The 24179-nt window shown below is 43.0% G+C and overlaps 1 protein-coding gene across 1 annotated transcript; it reads right to left on the bottom strand.

Moving 5' to 3' along the window:
* Positions 1-2018: 2018 nt before the first annotated feature.
* On the bottom strand, positions 2019-22831 carry LOC139760440 (macrophage mannose receptor 1-like). The gene is made up of 6 exons (XM_071683678.1): positions 22749-22831; positions 20650-20841; positions 15431-15629; positions 15019-15112; positions 13626-13782; positions 2019-2796 (listed from the first exon to the last, which is right to left on the bottom strand). The coding sequence occupies exons 1-6, from the start codon at positions 22813-22815 to the stop codon at positions 2546-2548; spliced, it is 960 nt and encodes a 319-aa protein (XP_071539779.1). The 5' UTR covers positions 22816-22831; the 3' UTR covers positions 2019-2545.
* Between the last annotated feature and the right edge of the window lie 1348 nt (positions 22832-24179).

Genomic DNA, 24179 nt, shown 5'->3' with positions numbered 1-24179 from the left:
GGGATGGAAGCCCTGGTGACCGTGATGAGAAGCACACAGTCGTACCGTCACTCAAGCTTAAACAACTCTGACTGAACTCGAAAAATACAGGGAAAAGATTCTATGGCGAATGCTGTACTGAGTAACAACAGATACATTAAATCGACAAAATTAAGGGCACACCACATGTGCGAGTTTAAAAGCGTGCAAGGGTCTGGGACGGGAGGATTATACGAAACAGTAAGACACGGAGTACTTATATAAGACGTGGTAGGCACCAAAGCAGTGTCCGTATGACGAACGTTATGATCAGGGACTGGTTCCCTGCAGAAGATGGGAGTGGGGGGGGCTTCCAGGATCTGGTGCAGCTTCAGGCTGGATCATTAGCAGCGAGGCACCGCCAGCCAAGAACAGGTTAAAAACACAGTGTGACGATTATCTGCTCGACTGAATGATTCCCAGCGAACGCAGGGTGGATGCTGTCGCCAGGGGAACCGTCCCTCACCAGGTGGTGCGGTTCACGACGAATCCCAGCCGATCACTAAGGAACTGGGCAACAGGTATGAACCTAACTGGATGATCCTGGCGAGTGCTGGAAGGGCAATAACGCACACAAAATGACCCAAAGGCAATTATGCGATTCTCACCCAAACTGAAGAACTGTGGCACGTCAGGAACCCCTCCCAGTCGCAGCAGGGGCACCAGTAACATTATTGTGGTCACAAGGATTTCCACCAATGGCAGGACACCACCGACTCATCCACCATCCAATCCCGGCACAGCAAGGATAGGGTGTCTCTAGACGACGGCTTACGGTTGGCTGAGCTTGTCAGGTAACGATGCAGCGAGTGATTAAGAGGTGTGACGAAGTAGCGTCTAAGTACATCCTACAAAATCCGGTGGTAAGTGGCACCAGCTTCTCCGAGCAATCAACGGGGTGGATAACACGTGACCAACAATGGTCAGTTCACACCAGATGGATTCAAGTAGCCGATGCCACAGCGAGGTCTATTCGTTATCGACATGTGATGATGATCCTATTGTGTACGAGCACTAATGTGTGGACGACGATGAGGGTTTGCCCGGGTGAGGGTGTGGCGAGGCATGACACAGAAGGAACAACAGATATACACAGACGTAAAGAAACTCAGATTCGGTTGTACACACACACACACACACACACTGCTCATCATCATGTTCCTGCTGTGAGGGTTGTACGGTCAGCCAGTGTGTCTGTGTCTCTGCCTGCTCGAGGTTTACAGTAGACTAGTTACCCATCCCCTCCAGATGTTGAGTTTGTTTCCAGTTTTCTTTCATGATCTGCTTCTGCTGCAGGAACTCTCCTTCTATTGTTTCGGCTTATCTGGTTTCTCGTATAATCTCGCCCAGATAGTGAACAGTTGTGTCATACGTCTATTAACATTCAAATGTTAGGCATCTCATCCTGGGCCCCAGTGGGAGTTTCCAGGATTCCAGAAGATGAAGTACTCGTTGTTTCCCTGGTTACAGAGGCCGAAGCATCTGCATCCACTTTCTGTGTAGTTTCCCGCTTGAGCGTCAGGCAACACACAGCTGCGTCTGGGTCCTGGTGTATTCCTCTGGCTCCGTGACCCATAAGCTGATGGTATTCACAATGTTCTCTCCACCTCCTTCAGTAGAGGGATGGCAGCCTAGAGCCGCTTCTGGTGGGTGGGGGCCGCACCGTAGGGGTCTTTTCGCCGTACTTAGTAGTTTCAGTCAATAGGAGCCAGTGGTCCGATTGGAGGTCATCATCGCTCGATCTAGTTCGTCCATCCCTCCCTCAAGTTGCAGGAGAATGTGCCAGTATGTTGGATTTACAATAGTGTGGTAAACGGATGGATAAATCTCATGGTCATAAAGACTTTCTTTTTTTTTCAAAGATCCTGAGAACGACGGGATTAAGCACATCAGATATGTAACGTTTAGGTAGGTACATCAGAGCCAAACGTTATTAACGCATTCGATTGTTACAACGCCACCCTATAAAGGAAGAAAAAGGCGTATTTACAATTCGTATGTTGTCTTTCTCATGTTTTTTTTTCATTATTCAAAGTTATCTTTGGTGTTCAGTAAACTTTCCTACTTCTATAGATACTATTTTGATTGTTGGTACTAAGAGCTGGCTGCTAGTGTGTCCACACCACTAGTTATGTAGACCACGCAATACTCGGCAAGCTGATACATCCCTCACATAATTACGGTGTGGCTGTTGGCAACTCAAGGGTGGGCCGTTTTGATGAATGTTTCTTTCCCTATCATCTTTCCCAATAACTATGACCTGGCACATCATAATTCTAAAAGACAAGTTTTCACTGCCTCCAAAATTGGCAAATACTTTGTCTTCACTTTCCTTTTTCCCCTCCATAACCCTGTCTTCATATCAGCTGAGGCCCGGCCTTGACGTGGACTTTTGTCCGTGACTGGAACCTCCAACGTAGAAAAAAAATCAACAAAGAATTTAGGCAGAGAAGTGGACCAACCTTTTTCAACTTTATTTATGCTTGATGGTGTCCGAGCACGCCTTAGAATCACTCGTTGGCCATCATCATTTGACGTTAAGTTTACAGATGAAATAATTTTTGGACGCGCTCGCCTCATCAACCAGGTAGTAGCGCTTGGAGTTCGACATGAGGGCACTGTAGTCGTTCGGGCCGCTGGAGGTGTTGTCGCCGCTGCCGCTGGGGAAGCCGGTGGCCCAGAAGGGCGGGCCGCCGGGTACAGGAATGCCGTTCACCCAGAACCATTCTTGTTTGCCGGTCACGTCCGAGGCGCCCACCCAGTGGCTCCTGTCATTCCCTGAGAAATAAAGACCCTCTCATGATAAGGAAGGTAGTACTTCCCAGGGGATCACGTCCCTTCTTCAATGGAGTCATAAACGGTTTGCTTCATCATGAGCCAGATTCTGGCTCTCCCAAACTTTCATGTGAAGCTGACGTACATTTTACCTATTGCAGTTCTAGAATTACCTTTTTTTTAAAGGTGATAGTCGAATATCTAATGTATATATATATTTATTTATTTATTTTGCTTTGTCGCTGTCTCCCGCATTTGCGAGGTAGCGCAAGGAAACAGAAGAAAGAAATGGCCCAACCCACCCCCATACACATGTATATACACACACGCAAATATACATACCTATACATCTCAATGTACACATATATATACATACACAGACACATAAATATATACCCATGCACACAATTCACACTGTCTGCCTTTATTCATTCCCATCGCCACCTCGCCACACATGGAATACCATCCCCCTCCCCCCCTCATGTGTGCGAGGTAGCGCTAGGAAAAGATAACAAGGGCCCCATTCGTTCACACTCAGTCTCCAGCTGTCATGCAATAATGCCCGAAACCACAGCTCCCTTTCCACATCCAGGCCCCACACAACTTTCCATGGTTTACCCCAGACGCTTCACATGCCCTGATTCAATCCATTGACAGCACGTCAACCCCGGTATACCACATCGATTCAATTCACTCTATTCCTTGCCCGCCTTTCACCCTCCTGCATGTTCAGGCCCCGATCACACAAAATCTTTTTCACTCCATCTTTCCACCTCCAATTTGGTCTCCCACTTCTCCTTGTTCCCTCCACCTCCGACACATATATCCTCTTGGTCAATCTTTCCTCACTCATTCTCTCCATGTGCCCAAACCATTTCAAAACACCCTCTTCTGCTCTCTCAACCACGCCCTTTTTATTTCCACACATCTCTCTTACCCTTACATTACTTACTCGATCAAACCACCTCACACCACACATTGTCCTCAAACATCTCATTTCCAGCACATCCACCCTCCTGCGCACAACTCTATCCATAGCCCACGCCTCGCAACCATACAACATTGTTGGAACCACTATTCCTTCAAACATACCCATTTTTGCTTTCGGAGATAATGTTCTCGACTTCCACATATTCTTCAATGCTCCCAGGATTTTCGCCCCCTCCCCCACCCTATGATTCACTTCCGCTTCCATGGTTCCATCCGCTGCCAGATCCACTCCCAGATATCTAAAACACTTTACTTCCTCCAGTTTTTCTCCATTCAAACTTACCTCCCAATTGACTTGACCCTCAACCCTACTGTACCTAATAACCTTGCTCTTGTTCACATTTACTCTTAACTTTCTTCGTTCACACACTTTACCAAACTCAGTCACCAGCTTCTGCAGTTTCTCACATGAATCAGCCACCAGCGCTGTATCATCAGCGAACAACAACTGACCCACTTCCCAAGCTCTCTCATCCACAACAGACTTCATTTTATATATATATATATATATATATATATATATATATATATATATATATATATATATATATATATATATATATATATATATATATATATATATATACATATATATATATATATATATATATATATATATATATATATATATATATATATATATATATATATATATATATATATATATATGTATATATATATATATATATATATATATATATATATATATATATATATATATATATATATATATATATATATATATATATAACTTTCAAACTTACCTCCCAATTGACTTGACCCTCAACCCTACTGTACCTAATAACCTTGCTCTTGTTCACATTTACTCTTAACTTTCTTCGTTCACACACTTTACCAAACTCAGTCACCAGCTTCTGCAGTTTCTCACATGAATCAGCCACCAGCGCTGCATCATCAGCGAACAACAACTGACCCACTTCCCAAGCTCTCTCATCCACAACAGACTTCATTTTATATATATATATATATATATATATATATATATATATATATATATATATATATATATATATATATATATATATATATATATATATATATATATATATATATATATATATATATATATATATATATATATATATATATATATAAAATGAAGTGGGTCAGTTGTTGTTCGCTGATGATACAGCGCTGGTGGCTGATTCATGTGAGATACTGCAGAAGCTGGTGACTGAGATTGGTAAAGTGTGTGAACGAAGAAAGTTAAGAGTAAATGTGAACAAGAGCAAGGTTATTAGGTACAGTAGGGTTGAGGGTCAAGTCAACTGGGAGGTAAGTTTGAATGAGAAAAACTGGAGGAAGTAAAGTGTTTTAGATATCTGGGAGTGGATCTGGCAGCGGATGTATGGCATGAGAAGAGTGAGAGGTGGGTTGATTAGAAAGGTTAGTGAGTGGTGGGATGAAGAAGTAAGATTATTAGTGAAAGAGAAGAGAGAGGCATTTGGACGATTTTTGCAGGGAAAAAATGCAATTGAGTGGGAGATATATAAAAGAAAGAGACAGGAGGTCAAGAGAAAGGTGCAAGAGGTGAGAAAGAGGGCAAACGAGAGTTGGGGTGAGAGAGTATCATTAAATTTTAGGGAGAATAAAAAATGTTCTGGAAGGAGGTAAATAAAGTGCGTAAGACAAGGGAGCAAATGGGAACTTCAGTGAAGGGCGCAAATGGGGAGGTGATAACAAGTAGTGGTGATGTGAGAAGGAGATGGAGTGAGTATTTTGAAGGTTTGTTGAATGTGTTTGATGATAGAGTGGCAGATATAGGGTGTTTTGGTCGAGGTGGTGTGCAAAGTGAGAGGGTTAGGGAAAATGATTTGGTAAACAGAGAAGAGGTAGTAAAAGCTTTGCGGAAGATGAAAGCCGGCAAGGCAGCAGGTTTGGATGGTATTGCAGTGGAATTTATTAAAAAAGGGGGTGACTATATTATTGACTGGTTGGTAAGGTTATTTAATGTATGTATGACTCATGGTGAGGTGCCTGAGGATTGGCGGAATGCGTGCATAGTGCCATTGTACAAAGGCAAAGGGGATAAGAGTGAGTGCTCAGATTACAGAGGTATAAGTTTGTTGAGTATTCCTGGTAAATTATATGGGAGGGTATTGATTGAGAGGGTGAAGGCATGTACAGAGCATCAGATTGGGGAAGAGCAGTGTGGTTTCAGAAGTGGTAGAGGATGTGTGGAGCAGGTGTTTGCTTTGAAGATGTATGTGAGAAATACTTAGAAAAGCAAATGGCTTTGTATGTAGCATTTATGGATCTGGAGAAGGCATATGATAGAGTTGATAGAGATGCTCTGTGGAAGGTATTGAGAATATATAGTGTGGGAGGCAAGTTGTTAGAAGCAGTGAAAAGTTTTTATCGAGGATGTAAGGCATGTGTACGTGTAGGAAGAGAGGAAAGTGATTGGTTCTCAGTGAATGTAGGTTTGCGGCAGGGGTGTGTGATGTCTCCATGGTTGCTTAATTTCTTTATGGATGGGGTTGTTAGGGAGGTGAATGCAAGAGTTTTGGAAAGATGGGCAAGTATGAAGTCTGTTGTGGATGAGAGAGCCTGGGAAGTGAGTCAGTTGTTGTTCGCTGATGATACAGCGCTGGTGGCTGATTCATGTGAGAAACTGCAGAAGCTGGTGACTGAGTTTGGTAAAGTATGTGAAAGAAGAAAGTTAAGAGTAAATGTGAAGAGCAAGGTTATTAGGTACAGTAGGGTTGAGGGTCAAGTCAATTGGGAGGTAAGTTTGAATGGAGAAAAACTGGAGGAAGTAAAGTGTTTTAGATATCTGGGAGTGGATCTGGCAGCGGATGGAACCATGGAAGCGGAAGTGAATCATAGGGTGGGGGAGGGGGCGAAAATCCTGGGAGCATTGAAGAATGTGTGGAAGTCGAGAACATTATCTCGGAAAGCAAAAAATGCTATGTTTGAAGGAATAGTGGTTCCAACAATGTTGTATGGTTGCGAGGCGTGGGCTATGGATAGAGTTGTGCGCAGGAGGGTGGATGTGCTGGAAATGAGATGTTTGAGGACAATGTGTGGTGTGAGGTGGTTTGATCGAGTAAGTAATGTAAGGGTAAGAGAGATGTGTGGAAATAAAAAGAGCGTGGTTGAGAGAGCAGAAAAGGGTGTTTTGAAATGGTTTGGGCACATGGAGAGAATGAGTGAGGAAAGATTGACCAAGAGGATATATGTGTCGGAGGTGGAGGGAACGAGGAGAAGTGGGAGACCAAATTGGAGGTGGAAAGATGGAGTGAAAAAGATTTTGTGTGATCGGGGCCTGAACATGCAGGAGGGTGAAAGGAAGGCAAGGAATAGAGTGAATTGGATCGATGTGGTATATCGGGGTTGACGTGCTGTCAGTGGATTGAATCAGGGCATGTGAAGCGTCTGGGGTAAACCATGGAATGTTGTGTGGGGCCTGGATGTGGAAAGGGAGCTGTGGTTTCGGGCATTATTGCGTGGCAGCTAGAGACAGTGTGAACGAATGGGGCCTTTGCTGTCTTTTCCTAGTGCTAACTCGCACACATGAGGGGGGAGGGGGATGGTATTCCATGTGTGGCGAGGTGGCGATGGGAGTGAATGGGGGCAGACAGTGTGAATTGTGTGCATGGGTATATATGTATGCGTCTGTGTATGTATATATATGTGTACATTGAGATGTATAGGTATGTATATTTGCGTGTGTGGACGTGTGTGTGTGCATACATTGTGTATTGGAGTGGGTTGGGCCATTTCTTTCGTCTATTTCCTTGCGCTACCTCGCAAACGCGGGAGACAGCGACAAAGCAAAATAAATAAATTTAAATATATATATATATATATATATATATATTTACCTCCCTAACAACCCCATCCCTAAACAAATTAAACAACCATGGAGACATCACACACCCCTGCCGCAAACCTACATTCACTGAGAACCAATCACTTTCCTCTCTTCCTACACGTACACATGCCTTTCATCCTCGATAAAAACTTTTCACTGCTTCTAACAACTTTCTTCCCACACCATATATTCTTAATACCTTCCACAGAGCATCTCTATCAACTCTATCATATGCCTTCTCCAGATCCATAAATGCTACATACAAATCCATTTGCTTTTCTAAGTATTTCTCACATACATTCTTCAAAGCAAACACCTGATCCACACATCCTCTACCACTTCTGAAACCACACTGCTCTTCCCCAATCTGATGCTCTGTACATGCCTTCACCCTCTCAATCAATACCCTCCCATATAATTTACCAGGAATACTCAACAAACTTATACCTCTGTAATTTGAGCACTCACTCTTATCCCCTTTGCCTTTGTACAATGGCACTATGCACGCATTCCGCCAATCCTCAGGCACCTCACCATGAGTCATACATACATTAAATAACCTTACCAACCAGTCAACAATATAGTCACCCCCTTTTTTTATAAATTCCACTGCAATACCATCCAAACCTGCTGCCTTGCCGGCTTTCATCTTCCGCAAAGCTTTCACTACCTCTTCTCTGTTTACCAAATCATTTTCCCTAACCCTCTCACTTTGCACACCACCTCGACCAAAACACCCTATATCTGCCACTCTATCATCAAACACATTCAACAAACCTTCAAAATACTCACTCCATCTCCTTCTCACATCACCACTACTTGTTATCACCTCCCCATTTGCGCCCTTCACTGAAGTTCCCATTTGCTCTCTTGTCTTACGCACTTTATTTACCTCCTTCCAGAACATCTTTTTATTCTCCCTAAAATTTAATGATACTCTCTCACCCCAACTCTCATTTGCCCCTTTTTTCACCTCTTGCACCTTTCTCTTGACCTCCTGTCTCTTTCTTTTATACATCTCCCACTCAATTGCATTTTTTCCCTGCAAAAATCGTCCAAATGCCTCTCTCTTCTCTTTCACTAATACTCTTACTTCTTCATCCCACCACTCACTACCCTTTCTAATCAACCCACCTCCCACTCTTCTCATGCCACAAGCATCTTTTGCGCAATCCATCACTGATTCCCTAAATACATCCATTCCTCCCCCACTCCCCTTACTTCCATTGTTCTCACCTTTTTCCATTCTGTACTCAGTCTCTCCTGGTACTTCCTCACACAGGTCTCCTTCCCAAGCTCACTTACTCTCACCACCCTCTTCACCCCAACATTCACTCTTCTTTTCTGAAAACCCATACAAATCTTCACCTTTGCCTACACAAGATAATGATCAGACATCCCTCCAGTTGCACCTCTCAGCACATTAACAACCAAAAGTCTCTCTTTCGCACGCCTGTCAATTAACACGTAATCCAATAACGCTCTCTGGCCATCTCTCCTACTTACATAAGTATACTTATGTATATCTCGCTTTCTAAACCACGTATTCCCAATCATCAGTCCTTTTTCAGCACATAAATCTACAAGCTCTTCACCATTTCTATTTACAACACTGAACACCCCATGTATACCAATTATTCCCTCAACTGCCAGGGAGGTAAATGCAAGAGTTTTGGAAAGAGGGGCAAGTATGAAGTCTGTTGGGGATGAGAGAGCTTGGGAAGTGAGTCAGTTGTTGTTCGCTGATGATACAGCGCTGGTGGCTGATTCATGTGAGAAACTGCAGAAGCTGGTGACTGAGTTTGGTAAAGTGTGTGGAAGAAGAAAGTTAAGAGTAAATGTGAATAAGAGCAAGGTTATTAGGTACAGTAGGGTTGAGGGTCAAGTCAATTGGGAGGTGAGTTTGAATGGAGAAAAACTGGAGGAAGTGAAGTGTTTTAGATATCTGGGAGTGGATCTGGCAGCGGATGGAACCATGGAAGCGGAAGTGGATCATAGGGTGGGGGAGGGGGCGAAAATTCTGGGGGCCTTGAAGAATGTGTGGAAGTCGAGAACATTATCTCGGAAAGCAAAAATGGGTATGTTTGAAGGAATAGTGGTTCCAACAATGTTGTATGGTTGCGAGGCGTGGGCTATGGATAGAGTTGTGCGCAGGAGGATGGATGTGCTGGAAATGAGATGTTTGAGGACAATGTGTGGTGTGAGGTGGTTTGATCGAGTGAGTAACGTAAGGGTAAGAGAGATGTGTGGAAATAAAAAGAGCGTGGTTGAGAGAGCAGAAGAGGGTGTTTTGAAGTGGTTTGGGCACATGGAGAGAGAGAAATGACCAGAGATATGTGTCGGAGGTGGAGGGAACGAGGAGAAGAGGGAGACCAAATTGGAGGTGGAAAGATGGAGTGAAAAAGATTTTGTGTGATCGGGGCCTGAACACGCAGGAGGGTGAAAGGAGGGCAAGGAATAGAGTGAATTGGAGCGATGTGGTATACCGGGGTTGACGTGCTGTCAGTGGATTGAATCAAGGGCATGTGAAGCGTCTGGGGTAAACCATGGAATGTTGTGTGGGGCCTGGATGTGGAAAGGGAGCTGTGGTTTCGGGCATTATTGCGTGGCAGCTAGAGACAGTGTGAACGAATGGGGCCTTTGCTGTCTTTTCCTAGTGCTAACTCGCACACATGAGGGGGTAGGGGGATGGTATTCCATGTGTGGCGAGGTGGCGATGGGAGTGAATGGGGGCAGACAGTGTGAATTGTGTGCATGGGTATATATGTATGTGTCTGTGTATGTATATATATGTGTACATTGAGATGTATAGGTATGTATATTTGCGTGTGTGGACGTGTGTGTGTGTATACATTGTGTATTGGAGTGGGTTGGGCCATTTCTTTCGTCTGTTTCCTTGCGCTACCTCGCAAACGCGGGAGACAGCGACAAAGCAAAATAAATAAATATAAATATATATATATATATATATATATATATATATATATATATATATATATATATATATATATATATATATATATATATATATATATATATTTACCTCCCTAACAACCCCATCCATAAACAAATTAAACAACCATGGAGACATCACACACCCCTGCCGCAAACCTACATTCACTGAGAACCAATCACTTTCCTCTCTTCCTACACGTACACATGCCTTTCATCCTCGATAAAAACTTTTCACTGCTTCTAACAACTTTCTTCCCACACCATATATTCTTAATACCTTCCACAGAGCATCTCTATCAACTCTATCATATGCCTTCTCCAGATCCATAAATGCTACATACAAATCCATTGCTTTTCTAAGTATTTCTCACATACATTCTTCAAAGCAAACACCTGATCCACACATCCTCTACCACTTCTGAAACCACACTGCTCTTCCCCAATCTGATGCTCTGTACATGCCTTCACCCTCTCAATCAATACCCTCCCATATAATTTACCAGGAATACTCAACAAACTTATACCTCTGTAATTTCAGCACTCACTCTTATCCCCTTTGCCTTTGTACAATGGCACTATGCACGCATTCCGCCAATCCTCAGGCACCTCACCATGAGTCATACATACATTAAATAACCTTACCAACCAGTCAACAATACAGTCACCCCCTTTTTTTATAAATTCCACTGCAATACCATCCAAACCTACTGCCTTGCCGGCTTTCATCTTCCGCAAAGCTTTCACTACCTCTTCTCTGTTTACCAAATCATTTTCCCTAACCCTCTCACTTTGCACACCACCTCGACCAAAACACCCTATATCTGCCATTCTATCATCAAACACATTCAACAAACCTTCAAAATACTCACTCCATCTCCTTCTCACATCACCACTACTTGTTATCACCTCCCCATTTGCGCCCTTCACTGAAGTTCCCATTTGCTCCCTTGTCTTACGCACTTTATTTACCTCCTTCCAGAACATCTTTTTATTCTCCCTAAAATTTAATGATACTCTCTCACCCCAACTCTCATTTGCCCCTTTTTTCACCTCTTGCACCTTTCTCTTGACCTCCTGTCTCTTTCTTTTATACATCTCCCATTCAATTGCATTTTTTCCCTGCAAAAATCGTCCAAATGCCTCTCTCTTCTCTTTCACTAATACTCTTACTTCTTCATCCCACCACTCACTACCCTTTCTAATCAACCCACCTCCCACTCTTCTCATGCCACAAGCATCTTTTGCGCAATCCATCACTGATTCCCTAAATACATTCCATTCCTCCCCCACTCCCCTTACTTCCATTGTTCTCACCTTTTTCCATTCTGTACTCAGTCTCTCCTGGTACTTCCTCACACAGGTCTCCTTCCCAAGCTCACTTACTCTCACCACCCTCTTCACCCCAACATTCACTCTTCTTTTCTGAAAACCCATACAAATCTTCACCTTTGCCTCCACAAGATAATGATCAGACGTCCCTCCAGTTGCACCTCTCAGCACATTAACATCCAAAAGTCTCTCTTTCGCACGCCTGTCAATTAACACGTAATCCAATAACGCTCTCTGGCCATCTCTCCTACTTACATAAGTATACTTATGTATATCTCGCTTTCTAAACCACGTATTCCCAATCATCAGTCCTTTTTCAGCACATAAATCTACAAGCTCTTCACCATTTCTATTTACAACACTGAACACCCCATGTATACCAATTATTCCCTCAACTGCCAGGGAGGTAAATGCAAGAGTTTTGGAAAGAGGGGCAAGTATGAAGTCTGTTGGGGATGAGAGAGCTTGGGAAGTGAGTCAGTTGTTGTTCGCTGATGATACAGCGCTGGTGGCTGATTCATGTGAGAAACTGCAGAAGCTGGTGACTGAGTTTGGTAAAGTGTGTGGAAGAAGAAAGTTAAGAGTAAATGTGAATAAGAGCAAGGTTATTAGGTACAGTAGGGTTGAGGGTCAAGTCAATTGGGAGGTGAGTTTGAATGGAGAAAAACTGGAGGAAGTGAAGTGTTTTAGATATCTGGGAGTGGATCTGGCAGCGGATGGAACCATGGAAGCGGAAGTGGATCATAGGGTGGGGGAGGGGGCGAAAATTCTGGGGGCCTTGAAGAATGTGTGGAAGTCGAGAACATTATCTCGGAGAGCAAAAATGGGTATGTTTGAAGGAATAGTGGTTCCAACAATGTTGTATGGTTGCGAGGCGTGGGCTATGGATAGAGTTGTGTGCAGGAGGATGGATGTGCTGGAAATGAGATGTTTGAGGACAATGTGTGGTGTGAGGTGGTTTGATCGAGTGAGTAACGTAAGGGTAAGAGAGATGTGTGGAAATAAAAAGAGCGTGGGTGAGAGAGCAGAAGAGGGTGTTTTGAAGTGGTTTGGGCACATGGAGAGAATGAGTGAGGAAAGATTGACCAAGAGAATATATGTGTCGGAGGTGGAGGGAACGAGGAGAAGAGGGAGACCAAATTGGAGGTGGAAAGATGGAGTGAAAAAGATTTTGTGTGATCGGGGCCTGAACATGCAGGAGGGTGAAAGGAGGGCAAGGAATAGAGTGAATTGGAGCGATGTGGTATACCGGGGTTGACGTGCTGTCAGTGGATTGAATCAAGGCATGTGAAGCGTCTGGGGTAAACCATGGAAAGCTGTGTAGGTGTGTATATTTGCGTGTGTGGACGTATATATATACATGTGTATGGGGGGGGGCCATTTCTTTCGTCTGTTTCCTTGCGCTACCTCGCAAACGCGGGAGACAGCGACAAAGTATAATAAAAAAAAATAATATATATATATATATATATATATATATATATATATATATATATATATATATATTTCCAAAAGAAGGAACAGAGAAGGGGGCCAGGTGAAGATATTCCCTCAAAGGCCCAGTCCTCTGTTCTTAACGCTACCTCGCTAATGCGGGAAATGGCGAATAGTTTGAAAGAAAAATAAATATATATATATATAAATATATCAGTTAGTAATACACTGTGAACGGTTCTAGAGAGGAAAGAGAGAGGCCGACATGTTCTGGAAGCTGTCATACCGGCGACCTCCAAATGGTGGGCCATTCTGGTAAACTCGTCGCAGGAACTCGGGGAGAAGAGCTCGCCCATGTTGGTGGGATAATGAGAGTTACAGAAATGCTGTGCATCCACCCAAGACTTCACGCTATTGCTGAAATAGTAGCAGAAGTCTCCTACCTGAAAGAAAAAACAAAGGCATAAGTAAGGAACAAGAGACCAAGCGTTCTCCAGCCACACCTGCCGACGCTGTGTGTTGAGTCACTACCTCCTAAGGTCTTGCACAGACATGGTGTGCTCCTCCCTGACTGGGGCCTGGTCTCCAACCCCTAACAAAACACTACAAGCAACTGGCAGTGGAAAGACGTCACCTTTACCTAAAATGACACCTCTAAATCACTTCCCCACGTTAATCCATCCTTTGAGTTTTATTTCTCTTCGTATTTCCTCATTTTGTAATCTTCTACTAAGAGTGTATTCCTGTCTCTCCTTACTTCTAACTCTACTGTAACAGTGGACACGGCTCTCACCATTATTTCCCATCAGTTCTTTCAGGTACTGCCTCCATCTCATACAAGTATCGTCCTTTGCCTACAAGCATTGCTTCCAGGTTTATCTAGTACATTCTCGCTCCTTACACATACCCTTCCTCCGCTTATATTACTTCTTCCTAGAGCAGTTTCATCCATTTTCCTCCCGAGATTCTCATTCGTTTTCCTTTTATCAATCTGTATCATCCTTTTCACTTTACAATGATGGAGGTTCTGTCCTATGCTCTTTGTTCTTCGTTTGCCGTTATTCTTTTGTCAGATTCAGCTTCTTTCATCTTCCTTTCTTCTTTCTTTCGCCATCTTTCCTGAAGATTTTCATTCGCAAACTCTTCTGCTTTGGTTCTGTTTATTCAGTCAGATCTCTAGTCCCATACTAACTAATGTAAGAGGCTAATCTTAATGTTACTTCCACATGAACTTACGAACTCCTACCTTACCCTCCCTCAGGCCGCACATAATGCACACTAACTATAATGTTCCGTCTCACTAAAAACAAATAATTCATTCCATTTCTTTCATGTCGGGGGCTCCAGTCACGGAGAAAAGTCCTCATCGAGGCCGGGCCTTCACTGAAATATAGAGAGGGTCATGAAATGGACAAAGAAGACATGGAAAAAGGTATTTGCGAATTTTGAAAAGTGAAAAGCGTCTTTTAAACTGTGCCGGTACCATGGTACTGTCTATCAAGTCTTCCCTGTGTTTTGTGTCATGTGTTTCTATCTTTATGTTTAAAGTAAACAGGTGCAATATTCGAGACTGCTTTTACAGCACAGTCGTCGTATTCTTAAACCATTGTTATGCTCACCCTAGACATCATACCCACATATCACCACATAACAGGACGTTCCTCTTGTACATTACCCACCTGCAGGCTGTCTGATGGGCAGGGCCGGCGAGAGTGATCTCTCTCACGTGTGGTGTCGTGCTGGCGCAACAAGGGCATCGAGCAGATGGAGAACCTGAGGACAAAGGACACAACAGATGGACGTGGTCACACCAAGGGTGCTGTGGAAACTCTTCCCTCTTTCCTGTCAACAGTCAGAGGTTCGTTATGGTGCTATGCAGTATTGTTCTACCTTCTGAGCAAGACTGAACCAATACATACATAAAGAACACAGTCTTGGTTGCATAGGTTCTTGTGACTCAGTAAAGAGATTATCTCAGTAGATGTGATGTATCAAGAGACAGTAAGTGATGGACGCTGTTGTACAGTAACATGACTTAAGATCGTCAGTTGTTTGTCGTCCTCGCGACTCCACTGAAGACTCGGGCCTCACCTTGGTTCCTCACAATCGTAGTCGGAGAGTTGGAACCTTCTGTTGCCATCCATGGCGGCGCAGTCCTCGCCCTCATCATGACCTTCACTGTAGGCCCAGTAGGGGACGCCCGTGGTTAGCGGTTCACCGTCCAGCCAGCGCCAGTTGTTGACTGTGAACTCCGTGTGGGCGCCTACCCAGAAGGTGGAGTTGGGCGGAGCTGTGGAGGATCACCGCCATGTTAGTCTGGCAAGGGAGGTGAGTGTGTGTGTGTGTGTGTGTGTGTGTGTGTGTGTGTGTGTGTGTGTGTGGCAGGGGAGGTGCATGCGTGGCCTTAGCAGGGGATGTGTATGTGTAGCTGTAGCAGTTAAGATGTATACGTAACATGTTTCACATACTGGTGTGGTAAAGTAGGAAAAGCTCTCTACTGTGGCCAAGTGTGCGACCAGCGGGAGGGTTTCCTGGCGTGCGGTTAACCTGGGGCCTCTGAAAAGAATTTCAGGAAGGGGTACAAAGTTTGTTTCGGGCCCCCTTCCCTCCTCCATTAGTTGTTATTCTGTTTTTATCCACTATGGTTTTGTACCGTGCTTTGAGAATATCCGAACTTTGTGGTCTCAACGCAAAATGTTTGCATCTACTGAAGACCAGCAGGTCTTCAGTAGATGCAAACATTTTCTGAGATCCCAGGAAATTACCGGGTCCCTCTTTTGGCCCTCTCATTAACCGTGGGTCAACCATGTATAGATCAGCGTCTGCTTCAGTGAGGTTTGGTTTACCCATAACCTCCAGGCCCAGTGCCGGATTTATAAGGAGGCAAAAAGGGAAACTCTCTCTCTCTCTCTCTCTCTCTCTCTCTCTCTCTCTCTCTCTCTCTCTCTCTCTCTCTCTCTCTCTCTCTCTCTCTCTCTCTCTCTCTTCCTGCCAGATGTAGGCACCCTCTATCCAAAAAATATTATATTCAAAAATTTGTTTATTGAGCCAGGATCTCGACTGAGCTTTGTCAACTGTTCCACCACAGCAGGACGTTTCTAAGACGCAACGTTCAGTCGCTTGCTTCGCGTAATGCTTTGCTGCGCTGACGTAGCGAGCCTTCGTTCACACTGGCTGACTTCAAGGTGTTCGTGTTGTTCTGAGTAAATATAAGAGATGAAAATCTGCGCTGCCTTTCGTCAGGCAGGGATAAGCCACCACTGGCTGCCGCTGCCTTGCTCACACAGCCACCCGCGAGGGATTTGACGAGCAGTCGCGCTTTGCGTTTTGCACACATAGTGGTTTTACGCGCTTGACTGCTTGTTTCCGGTCACACATGTTCCAATGTTCGTATAACCGTAAAACCTGTCAAAGAATCCTTGACACCTATAAGTATTTTGAAACGTTTCCATACATGATTTCAAAAAAATGTTGTCATCCAATAAGAAGATGCACAAATTTCAAAAATGTCATCTTTCTTGTGGGTATCAGCGTTGTCTGGGCGGCCTCACACCGTCGCAATGGCAAGCAGCAGCCACGTCTTCATGCCAACGTAGTCAGGTTAGGTTGGTACTGTACCTGCATGATGGCAACTCTTGCGATCAGTGGAAGATCTTCAGCTGCCACACCGTTGCTGCCATGTGGTTGCTAACGTATTTATTTCCAATTTTCAGCCCAGTCTTAGTTCATGACATCTGTCGCAAAACGTCCGACCGCAATCGCAAAAGCATTTCCAGACTAACGACCGGAAAAGGTTAAGATAAAAGGAAATTATTAGAAATTTTTATACTATCAGTTCTTGAATAAATTAGTCACTTTCCCACAATTTGATCCATTTCTGATGGGTCACCTTAAAGAATTTGACAATCCTGAAGTGGTAAGCAGTCATACTTATCATCAACCATCAGCGAAGAAATTGTTCTGCTGACGTCAAAATACGTTAAGAATTATATTGTGGCAGAACGTAACACTGCCAAGTACTTTCTGTTTCCGTAGATTCCACACCAGACGTGGCTCATGTTGACCAGTTGACAGTCACTGCGCGATATGTTGTTTCTGGGAAGCCGGTAGAGAAAGGTTTTTAATTTTCCTGCACACTGGCTCTCACAAGGCTGAAGAACTGGCTACAGCTCTGCTAGAATTTCTAGACAAAGAATGCATTCTGAAGACTGCAGAGGACAGTCCTACGACAATGCCAACAATATGTCCGGTCACAACAGGAAGGCAAGCCAGACTTAAAAATGGGAACCCAGCAGCAGTCTCACTCAATGTGCTGCTCACTCACTGAATCTTGTTGGACAGGCTGTTGCCTCTCGCTGTGTTGAAGCTGTTAGTTATTCTGGCTTCATATAAAGGTCATAGACATTCTTTTTCTGCGTCAACACACAGATGGGCAAATCTAATGAAGTCTTTGGAAGGAAACGATAGAGAACTAACTGTGAAGTCCTTATCGTTGGTCATCAAGAGCTGATGCTACTGTATCCCTCGTAGATGGATACAACTGCGTTCGAGATGGTCTCAGAGATACTGAAAGTGACTTGGAGCAAACACCTGGAGCAAGACATGAAGCTCAGACATTGGCAGACAAAATGGACCGTCTTGAAACTGCTCTGATGGCCAAGATCTGGAACTTATTTCTGGTACGGTTCAGCAGCACAAATAAAGCTTTTCAAGGAGTTGAAGTTGACCCGACGACAGTGGTGGAAAAGTCTCTGGAGTCACTTCGGGATAGGTATGAAGAGCTAGAACTGGACGCCAGGAACTTCTGGGGCAACACAGAGCAACTACAGGTAGGCTAAGGAGGAGAAACGAACGTTATGATACAAATCCAACATCAGAGGAAGTTGTCCTTTCCTCAAGAGAAAAAATTCAGATGTGGAACATTCAATATCGTAAATCAGTTGTCCGTTGCCTTAAATGAAAGGATGGTAGCGTACCAATCAGCGTATGACAGGGTCAAAGTCATGGTCAACTTATACAGTCTGCCTGATGCAGAGATGAGAAGAGAAGCTGAGAAACTTATCACTGCTTTCCCCCGTGATTTCAAGGATGTGTTCACAGAGGAAACTGTCCAGGTTGCATGCAGCCTTTGCCAAGCTCAGGTCATGTCTCACTCCATCTCAACAGTCGGTATTACTCCATGATGAAGGACTTGCTGATACCTTTCCAAGTGTTAATGTAGATCGTAGAATATATTTGATCATGGTGGTCACTAGGTGTTCGGGAGAGAGTGATCATTCAGCCAACTGGCACTGATCTGAGAACCACGGTTACCCATGAAAGACTAAGCGCTCTGTGCTTACGTGATGTAGAGCGCAGTGTTCTAAAGATGATACACTTTGAGGAGTTCATTTAAAAAATTTTCAGATGCCAAGTGTAGAAAGAACTTTTTGTAAACATTGTAGCATTTCTATGTGTGTGTGTGTACTTTCTATGTAAGTATAACTTGTCAGTTCTAACTGCATGCAATAAAATAACTTTGATGTGTAAATCTGGAGATTTGTCGTGTATTTCAATTTCTGTGTACGAGGTTCCCACCCAACTTTGAAGTGCCTCGGGCCTCCCCAAGGTCTAAATTCGGCCCTGCTCCAGGCAGGGTACCATCAGTGTTCTTATGTCAACCGTTCTCATGCTAATATCATCATCAAAATCATCATCATCATAATGATAATAATAATAATAATAATAATTATTATTATTATTATTATTATTATTATTATTATTATTATTATTATAATTATTATTATTATTATTATTATTATTATTATTATTATTATTATAATGATAATAACAATGATGATAATATAAGTAAAAGACTACCTTAGAAAAACATCCACACATGCATTTTGGTCTAAAACTGTTAATAAACAAACACAGACCCATCAGCTGGTGGTCAGGTTCAACTGTAATAAGAACACCAACGTAATTTTCTGCAGCGATGCATCTGTGACGTGTATGGTTTTGTCTGACGTAATGGCCCTTCAGTAATCGACTGTTGTTCAATCAAGTTACATAAAATCACACACAAAGTATGGAAGTTGTGAATTATGATGTGCATGTCAACAGTGAGAGGCAGTCCTTCCTCCGGATGCACGGTAAATATGAGCTACCAAGTGGACGTAACAGAACCATTAGCGGAAGCTGGCCTACATCATGTGGGAAGGACAGATAACAGGAGACCCGTTATCTGCTGACCTAATTCAAACGGTGGAAAGCACCTTTCCGCCCACCTCTCTCTCTCTCTCTCTCTCTCTCTCTCTCTCTCTCTCTCTCTCTCTCTCTCTCTCTCTCTCTCTCTCTGACGAAGAGAGAGAGAGAGAGAGAGAGAGAGAGAGAGAGAGAGAGAGAGAGAGAGAGAGAGAGAGTAACTTCATTTAGTATGGAAAAATGGAAATTCTACAGGAAAGTGTGTATGAAAGAGGTTCCCTACCAGTTACATAAATAAGCAGCCCTGGGGGATGGACTTGGAAAAAGAAAGACATATTTACTGACAACAGATATCATTCATCTGTTTGTCTATAAGTTGATATCTGTCGATGGACCGACAGATGTATACACAACACGGGTCGGAATCGAATCCAGGGTAATGTGTCCGGCCACCTCGGCTACACATAGGTTATAAAAGACACCACTGGTCGCCCAGCAGTTTCTCGCTGTCCCAACACTGGTCGACCAGTGGCTGTCTCTCGACCTCCGAGTGGCCGGAAACCAAACCCAGGGTTCGAATCGGTCTCGTGGTGTATATACGCTGACATCTGTGTTACCAAGTCAAGGTTGGGCCAACAAGACAAGTATCCTAACTTAAGACTTGGTTAGAAATATTATTAAATCAATATCAACCTTCAAGTCGTAGCTAACAAACTAACAATGTCCTAAATTTATTTACTGGATTATCAACACGTTCGACATGGTCAGCTGGGGAATGATATCCTTGATGAGGTGTGTTCACATAATCCTCGACTTGGTTATAAAGCGTAAAACCTAATTGGTACACCATTATGCTTATAAACAAACCAGACCAAAATTTCCGGGTCAAACACACAACACTGACGCTCCAAGAATAAAGTTTTATTCTCAGCTGATCAAATGATAATTTTCGTTGTAACATTCAAAAATAAATCTAGGACGATGCATCAAGAGAATTTCTTTAATTATTATTATTTTGAAAATGATCACTTGGTGTAGAATACATTGTTATGACCACAAGATAACTACGATAGAGAGAGAGGTACGTTCTCCGTGCGACTCACAGTTCTATACTGAAAACTTACCACTGAAGCCGAGGTAGCCAGCGAAGTTGCTGAAGGTATCGCATGAAGGGAAGATAGCCAGGTCGGAGGTGGCGCCGTCACCAGCCAGGGTCCTACACAGGTCCCGAGCCTCCTGCCAGGTGGAGGGAATCTCTGTGTTGAGGTAGATGCACACGTCACCTACTACGTGGTACGGCGGGTAGCACACTTGCCCTGGGAAATGAATGATAGTTGAAAGAAAGATCTGGGAAGATGGATCACTAAACAAGAAATGAAAAGAGAAGAAAGAAATCAGTCTGCAAAACTGAAAGAGTTTATAATGATGAGGAAGAGATGTAATCCATAAGAATTGTCTGAAATGTCTAGGACATTACAGAGAAGGATGGATAAGAGATAGATAGCACTACTTTCACATTAGCCTAGCTATTATTCCGCCCGACAGCTTATATCCAACGATCTTTCTCACCAGCCCAGTCATAACACAAGCGATGCTTCTCTTTGATGGCAACTTAACAACCATGACATTCCGAAATCATGCAATGATCATGTTAGCCTGGCTACTACTGCCTGTATGTGGCCTACTAGGTAACGGAAAAGAGGACGCAGGCGGGAACTTAAGGACTTGAGTGTGGCCTTAGCTTTAACAATTACTTCAACATAAATACCATGTAATTACATTCACCTGCTCTCTCGAGTGTCTCATGTCAACACATCTGGTAACGGGTACTCAGTTTTGTCGCATAGATAGAAACAAGTTAGCAAACCACTGTTTTCCAGCTGCGTCTAGAGAATAACTTTAGAGCGTGTGAGCAGTTTATCACACTACGTTCATATTTCAAATACTTTTTTTAAGAGACAATGAAGACGGAGAGTTCATCCTCACACGAACTAAATGCGTCATTAAATTATATCAAACTCTGACTGACTTTTAACTTTATGAGTTATTTGGATGTTGAATTCAATTAGTTACATTACTAAAATTCTCATAAAATTGAATGCAACGGTTGTTAGTTTGTTATGTTTCCGGCGACCGGTTATGAAGGAAACATATATGGATGACAACATTAAACAGCCGATAGCAATAATTGAGAAAGTTTTGTTCTGCAGCAAGTTTTTATAATCCTTTTGCGGACAAAGGAAATATCATTATGTATTTACATCAATGTTTTGGAGGTGGAACTTATAAGATTGTTTCATGAATCATCAGTCCAAGTTACTTAGATGGCTAAATATACACACATATATGATCACCTTTCCATTCAAATTAAAATCTAGAATGATAATAATTGTAAGACGACGTAAAGCATCATTATCATCGTTTATTTACATAGCCTCCTGTTGCAACCCCGTCACAACGCACTTCTTGGATACGCCCTTTCTGAATAGAGGATCTTAATTTAGGAAACTAACAATTTTATAAATACTGTAAAGTGCAGGTCATGTATTTTGTGACGATGACGAAGTGAGGATAAGGGTTTCCACTTTACATCCAGGAAAGATGAAGTTGGATTTGAGAATTGAGGACCCCCCCCCCCCCCCCCCCCACACACACACACACACATACACAAACATGGTCCCAGTGCCCAGGAGCAGCGACCCCCTTACTTTTCAGTGATCACCTTTTTTTTTTTTTAGTTGAGACTGAAGGTTTCAGGTTGTGAGCAGTGGGTAGCTTTCCCAACAGTGTTACGATTATGCTAGGCTGGTAGAAGGCGGAAGGTTCGTGCTAGGCTAGTGGGTAACTTTGTGGGAAGGGTTGCTGTTGGTGTTTCAAGTAAGCTAAAATGACTCACTTGAGACGTCTAAAAAAACACTGGCAGCTCACAGTTATAATTATCTAGTCTACCTATCAGGACAAATTGGGTTTACATTATTTGATTAATATCAACAAGACCTATTATCAATCATTCCCAGGGAAACGCGAAAAACAGCATAAAAGTTATAATTGTTTAACTTTTTGTTTGTTCACTTTAGTCACATTTAAAGACACTACGATAGTTGACGAAGAAGCTCTGAGGGCTTATGGTGTCTGAAGATCAGGGTGGGCGCGAGAGTTGAGACCAAAAAAAAAAAATGGATCATATCAGAAGGTAGTTGATTGACAATGGGGTAAGACTCACCTGCCACAGCTCCCACCACCAGAGCCAACACTAGCACAGTCCTGACATTCATCACGTCTGAGGTCATAACACAATGCTGATAATATTTGTAGTCCAGCCAACTAAAGGCTATGGGAAACCACAGCTGATAGTGAGCACACCATACTTACGTAATAGCCTAGGTCTTCTTGTTACTAGACGGTTGCTAAGTAATAAAGAGCGTCGTTAAAGCAACACTGAGTATCCTAAAGTTCCTACACACTTACGAGGGTATATATGGCCTAAATGGCTCATGGTCGCAATGACAGCTGATAGAAGACACTCCATTGGGCAGTCACTCTCGCAGAGAAACCACGTGAATTATTTTGTCCTGTGACCCGACCACGCACAAATAGGAAGTGATAGCAGTCTTCATGTAGCGTTATCAAAATTACATAACTATATCTAATCTTCCAGAAATGTAAACTAATGTAAACTGGAGAAGAATATAAAAGTTTTAGCCATGAAGAAATGCGGCAACTTCAGAAATCAAACAAGACTGAAAATGATTCTCCGTAAATGATTGAATCAATCAGACAACTAAGACATCACTTAGCGACGGAGCCTCGAGCGAACAATAAAAATCACCTGGAACTATATTGTTTAACGAATTCATATGTGACGGGTAATCAATCCTCTGCTTTCCTATACTTTGTGTCTTCTTCCTGTATCTCTCAGCGCAGAACATTTCCTTAATAACTGTTGCAGTGAGCCTGGAAGTGTTATGAGTTGATATATTAAGAGAAAAACAGGATAATCTATCAGATCACCACAGCTGAGGAAATGCAGTAAAGCGCATTAAGGGAATGGCGGTAAACGCTTTCCTAAACTGAAAAAAATACATGAGTGTAGGCCTACAGTTTAGGTCGTTCAGTGAAATCTTACTTTCTTTAATATCGAATTTCTTATATTTCTTTGAACGTACCAGGTAGGTCAGTAGCACTGTGTGTGTGTGTGTGTGTGTGTGTCAATACCGGGACGTTTGGTCCCCAGTGTTTCAACTACCTCCTTAAATTGTAGTACGTAAGTCATACCAAAATAGATGGATCCTGGATAGCAACTTGACTACTGTTATGGAAGAAGTTTGATGCTTTGTTCCACAAGGTAGACGTGTTACAGTAAGTTATCGAAAGCAGCTTCATGGTTGTGTCAAGGCAGGAAATGTCGACACTTGGGCGTAAGACAGTGGTTGTTGAAGCTCCTTAGACCGATCCTAATCCCATGGAAAGATTATATCTAAAGTGTGGGCATTTTGTCCAGTTGAACCTCCTGGGTGATGTTGTTTCAAGTGAGCCTATATGGATTCAGTTAGTACACTGGGACAGTTGAAATAAGAAAAAAGTGTGAAAAAAATGATGGTGTGATCATGAACCCAAAGTTTCTACTATGTACTGAGAAAAATCCTGATTCTCA

The sequence above is a fragment of the Panulirus ornatus genome, chromosome 36, assembly GCF_036320965.1.
Source record: "Panulirus ornatus isolate Po-2019 chromosome 36, ASM3632096v1, whole genome shotgun sequence".
NCBI classification, from domain to species: domain Eukaryota; kingdom Metazoa; phylum Arthropoda; class Malacostraca; order Decapoda; family Palinuridae; genus Panulirus; species Panulirus ornatus.
This window is presented reverse-complemented; position numbering and strand designations above follow the sequence as displayed.